At 55.8% G+C, this 5,655-nt stretch overlaps 1 protein-coding gene across 1 annotated transcript; it reads right to left on the bottom strand.

Moving 5' to 3' along the window:
* Positions 1 to 744: 744 nt before the first annotated feature.
* On the bottom strand, positions 745 to 5,155 carry Toll-7 (Toll-like receptor 7). Its single transcript, XM_017905791.1, has one exon. The coding sequence runs from the start codon at positions 5,027 to 5,029 to the stop codon at positions 863 to 865; it is 4,167 nt and encodes a 1,388-aa protein (XP_017761280.1). The 5' UTR covers positions 5,030 to 5,155; the 3' UTR covers positions 745 to 862.
* Positions 5,156 to 5,655: the final 500 nt, after the last annotated feature.

Here is a 5,655-nt window from a genome sequence, read left to right as displayed (position 1 = left end):
GTCGTCGAGCGAAGTGGGAGAGGGAGTAGAGGAGTCCCTGTCGAACTAGATTCTCGCGAGACGCCATTCAGAAATTCGCATCGTGCAGTTTGCGCGCGCGCAATCTGCTGGCGAACAGAAGAGAGGAGCCTCTGATATCGAGGAAGCTAGACGAGGGCCGGAGACAAGAGTAAAGAGATAGAAAAAGAGAGAGAGAGAGAGAGAGAGAGAGAGAAAGACAGAGAGAGAGACAGAGATAGAATGGGAGAGAGCGAAGGGAAGAAGAGGAAGGAATGGCGGCAGAAAAAAAGAAAAAAAAAAGGGGGAAAGCCAGGAGTGGAAAAGTGAACAATCACGCTTTTACCGATGAGACAAAGCAAGAGCGAACGCGTTTCGCGAGTAAAGAAAGAGGATCGTCGGGGACAAATATTTCGAAAGTAGTCGGTAGAATATACACACTCGGCTAATCGCGTGTTCCTCTATCGCTAACCGCTAACCCGTCTCCCGGTGAGCACAGCCCGTGAGCACAGCCCGTGAGCACAGCCCGTGAGCACAGCCCCGTGAAAAGGGAAAAAGCTGGTCGTCGACGACGACAAACTCTCTAGATCGGTTATAATAATCATTCGATATCCTCCCATTCCCCTGGTAACCAAGGATACTTGATACACGAATTCGAGATCAGAAAATATATGTTCCGTTTATCAACTACCCAAGGTCGTCCCGCACGTTCGACCGAGCTAGCTCGGACACGGCGCGGAAGTGCGGAGAAAGTTCGGCAAGTATAGCAATCCGTCCCCTTTGCGGTAGTGAACACAAAAAGCGAGAGAAGCTTCTTCATCCTTCCGAAAGAACGTATCACAAGCAGAAGAGAATGGGCGCGAAGCTAGACGAGATAGGCCTGGCCGGACGATGGTGGCGGCGGCGGAGGCGGTGGCTGCTGCTGTCTCCAGGCGGTTCTCTCCAGCGTCGAATAATCCGAGTCGATGGACGAATATATGTGCTCGGACAGCGGCCTTCTGTGATCCTCGCTGCTGCCGCTGCTGACCGTCGTGTTCGTGGCGATGAGATTGCTACCCGGCACGGTAACCGCATCTCGGTAGGCGTGATTGACGGTCAGCCTGGGCTGCGGCGACGAAGGCGGCGGCTGTTGCTGCGGAACGGAAACCGTGCCGCAGGAATAAGCCGGTGGCGCGTGTTGCAACATCAACGCGGTCGTTGGCGAGGAGTCTTTGAACAGGGAACGCTGTCGTTCCTGCGCACGAAGCGTCGACATGCTCGTCTTTTCGCTACCGACACCGTCCAGCGTGTAGGTATTGATGTTGCGCTTGTACACCAGTGGCGACGACTTGCTCTCCACCGATATGTCGCCCATGGTGTTGGCCGATGGTATCGCGTACCGGAGACGTTCCCAGAACCTCTTCTCGCCCCACGTGAGAATGGCGGCCGCGGTCCTGAGATACGGCCGTAGCTCGGGATCGCGTTCCACTTCGGGGCACGCGTGTCCAGCCTGCACGATGATCAACTGCGCGGCCCTGCCGCGGAGGGCTTCGTGAAGCGCAGCGCGAAACTCGAAACGGGACCATTCGGTTTGGAGGAAATTACGAGTGAGCACGATGAGCACTCGCCGGGACGCGTCCACCGCTTCCAGGACGACCGGTGCCGGGGCAGAAGCGCGTAGCAGGCAAGGTAGGTCGCGGTGGTGCAAACACAGTCTAAGGCCAGCGGTGCCATGTTCGAGTTCCACGGCTAACGAGTGCAGCACGAAGTCCTCGTCCGTTGGACTATAACAGACGTAACAATCGTAAAGACGGTCGCGGTCGACGTCGCAGCACGCGGCCATCGGCGCCGCGGATGGCATGGTCGCGGTCCCAGTCGATTTGCCCGGCTTCGTCCGCAGGAATCGTAACCCGTACTTGGAGTACGCCCAGGCACCGACAGGCTCTCGGAATATGAACGCGAGAACGATGATCACCAGGAGGACCAGCACGGCCGACAAGGTGGCGGCCACCAGAGGCAAATAATCGGAAACCATGATGCTCTCGATCACGCCACCCTGAGAAAAGTAATCGGAACAGACCGTTTCGTTGACGTTCAAACGACGCCTATAGGCCGGCCTCGCGTCACCCCCGTAGTAGCACCAAACGTCGCTCGCGTCCACCACTTTGTGCGCGTTGTCCGACACCCAGGAGGATAGCTCTTGCAAAAACTTGCAACGACAGGACCACGGGTTGCTACCGAGAGACAGCTCGACCAGCCTAGCGTTCAACGTAACCTGCCACACCGGGAACGTCACCAATCGATTCCCGCTCAGCCGCAATATCTCCAGCGAGCGTAGAGGCAGAAAGGTCAGGTTACCGATAAAGCCGATCAGATTGTTCTGCAGATAGAGTTCGCGCAGGTGAGACAGCCGCTCGAACTCGAAGCCCTTCAACTCGCGTATCCGATTGTCCTCGAGGTGTAGGATCTGCAGATTGTTCAGGCCGTTGAACGTGCGATTCTGAATCGACTCGATGCCGCTCGCGTTCACGTACAGCACCCTCATGTTCTTGCGTCCTATGAACACGTGATTCTGCAACTCTTGCAACACGTTACCGTCCAGGTAGACCTCGGTCGCGTCCATAGGTATGCGCCTCGGTATCTCCTCTACCCTCAGGCCCGAGCAGTCCACGGCGTTCGTGTTCCACGTGCGGTCGTTGTAGCATTTGCAACCGGCCGGACATGTCATCTCGCAGTCGCACGCGTCGAAATCGCAGCAGTGACAAAGGGCGAAACAATGGGCCTCGTAACGGCAGAGGAACTGCTCTGATCGCGCTGTCGATGCGGACACGATAGCGACGCCACGTGGGCCGGATGTGCGGCACATCACGTTGTCTAAGTCCATGATGCGCGGGTATTCCCTGGTAGACGTCTGATTGTTGATCGCCGGTAACCAATCCATCGAGCAATTACAGTTGAACGGATTACCGCCGATGTAGAACTCCGGCAGGGGCCTGTCCTCGGGCACCTTGGTCAACAGCAACGACGTCAGTTCCATCGTCTCGATCATATTCGCGTACATGTCCACCCTGGTTAGGTTCACCTTGTCCGTGAACGTATTCGGCCGCACCAGGCCGATGTAATTGTTGTTTATGAACAGCAACTCCACGCTGTCCGGCACGGACAACGGGGACAGCTCCGTGATGCGATTGTGACTGGCGTCCAGGGTCTTCACCTTGGAGTCGCGTATCTTGTAATAGTTTCCCAGGCTCTCGATGAAATTCCCGTGTATATCCAGCCACTTCAAATTGCCGGGTATGAAGGCGTAATCGAACCACTCGATGTGATTCTCGGAAAGGTTCAACAACAATAGGCTGGCGATGCTGGTGAAGACACCGTTAATATCCGATAAGAAATTACCGTCCAGCCGAATCGCCTCGAGACGCATGTTCCGTTCGAAGGCGTACCTCTCGACGTGCTGTACCTTGTTCCTGGCCAGGTTCAGGATCTGCAGATTGGGTAGGTCCCAGAGCATGCCGCGCGACAGATTGCCGATGTCGTTGCCGATCAGACGCAGCCCGGTGAGCTGGTCGAGATTGCGGAACGAGCCGTTGTAAAAATTGCTGATCCGGTTCTCGCCTAGGTCGAGGGTCTTCAGCAGAGCTAGGTCGCGCAGCGCGTCGGGCACGGACGTAAGCTCGTTACCGCTCATATCCAGTTCCTTCAAATCGGAGCAGTTGCGAAACGCGAGTGGGTCGATGCCAGCGATGGTATTGCCGGACAACGTGAGCCGATTCAGCACGAACAGACCGTTGAAAAGCTGCGCTCCCACGGTGTGCAGTTTGTTATTGGACAGCTCGAGGGTGTGCAGATTGTAGAGTGGCAGAAAGGCGTTGCTCTCGATCCGATCGATCGAGTTGTTCCGTAGATCGAGGATTTGCAGGAAGAACAGATCCTTGAACATACGAGCGTCTATGTGCGTCAGCATGTTGTAAGACAGGTCGAGAACGATCAGTCGTATCAGCCCAAGGAACGTTGTCTCGTCCACCCGATCGCTGCCCAACCGATTCCCGGCGAGATTGAGTACCAGCAGCTGCTCCAGTCGGGTGAATATACCCTTCGGCAGGTCGCGGAGGCCGTTGTACGCCAGGTGTATCTCCCGAAGGTCCCTCGTACTGGCGAACAACCCTTCGGGCAACGAGTCCAGAGAATTATAACTGGCGTTAAAGGTACGCAGCACGGTCAACCCGGAGAGTGCGTCACCGGCAATTTCCACAATCGCGTTCCGTTGCAGGTGCAACTCTTGGAGCTGCCGTAGTCCCAGCAATGGACTGTTCTCCTGCAGACGCGTGATCTCGTTGCGCGACAGGTCCAAGATTCGAATGTCCGCGCGACACGACGTTGACGAAGACGAAGACGACGATGACGATGACGATGACGACGACTCGTCGCCTCCGTCGGACCCGTCACTCTCGCTGTCTCTGTCAGTATCGCGTCTGTTCAATCCGATGTCATTCACGTCGTGGAACCGATTCTCCGTCAGGTTCAACGTTTGCAGGTTGTCCAATCCGCAGAGCAGGTTGACCGGTAACGCTTGCACGTTACTCTCGACGATTTCCAGGGTGTGCAGTTCTCGTAGACCGAGGAAGGAATCCGGAGCGAGCTCGAGAAAACGACTGGCACCCCATACGGCGTTAAACGTCTGCACAGTCAGTTTCTTGAGCTCGAGCAGCGGCTGGAATGCACCCTCCGGTATTCGCAACACCTTGCATCCATGCACGTGGAGCTCGTGCAGACTCGTCAAACGCTGCCAGGTTTGCGCGTTGAAACTACTCTCGAAGTGATGGACGTCGCTGCAACGTATTCGTAATTTCAGAGCGCCGTCGAGCGACGCGACCAGGCTGGTAATCGCGCCCGGATCCAAGACACGAAGGGTGCAGTCGGCGGAGCGCGTGTCGTTACCACCCTCTGACAACCACTTGCAGGAAGAGCCAGCCGATTCCGAAAGTATGGTGGATGTGAGGCAAAGAAAGGCCGCGTTGATCAGCGTCATAAAAACATACTTCGCTGTCATCTTGCGTGAAGGTGGTTGCGCGCGGCTTTTCGATTAGCTCTAGCCGAGATACCGATGATCACAATCGCCACCACGACCGCGATGACTCTATCACTTTCCAAATCTAGCCAAACTATTTTCACCCTTTCTCACCCCTTTCTCGCGTACACACTCGCACAGCGATGACACACGCACGCACATACACACGCGAGCGAGTGCGAGCGCGCGCGCGCTCATGCACCTCCTATCACGTAAGTACGGACCGGCCCATTTCTCTTGCCCTTTATTTCTGGGCTGGTGGCAACACACCCTGCCCTACGCTCCTTCGCCCTTCCTTCACTCGCGATACTTTCTCTCCACTGGTTTTCCTTTCGTCCTTCGATCACTCGTCGTTCTGTCTGTCGGTTAAATTTTCTTCGCTTCGACCGTCTTTATTACGCGTTTATTACGCGCGCCTCCTACAGTGCTAATGTTTTTATCTAGGTACACTGTCGCAGCAAGTAGTATGAACACGCTTTAACGAAACGACAGAACGAAAACAGTCCGTGCAAACCCGTATACGCGAAGCGACCGTGTACTACCGTACACTCGCCTCGCATCAAGCACTAGCACTGATCCAGCAGACCGCTGAGCGCGCATCATCGGCA

Source organism: Eufriesea mexicana, unplaced genomic scaffold (genome assembly GCF_001483705.2).
Source record: "Eufriesea mexicana isolate 0111107269 unplaced genomic scaffold, ASM148370v2 scaffold4599, whole genome shotgun sequence".
In the NCBI taxonomy this organism is placed as follows: domain Eukaryota; kingdom Metazoa; phylum Arthropoda; class Insecta; order Hymenoptera; family Apidae; genus Eufriesea; species Eufriesea mexicana.
This window is presented reverse-complemented; position numbering and strand designations above follow the sequence as displayed.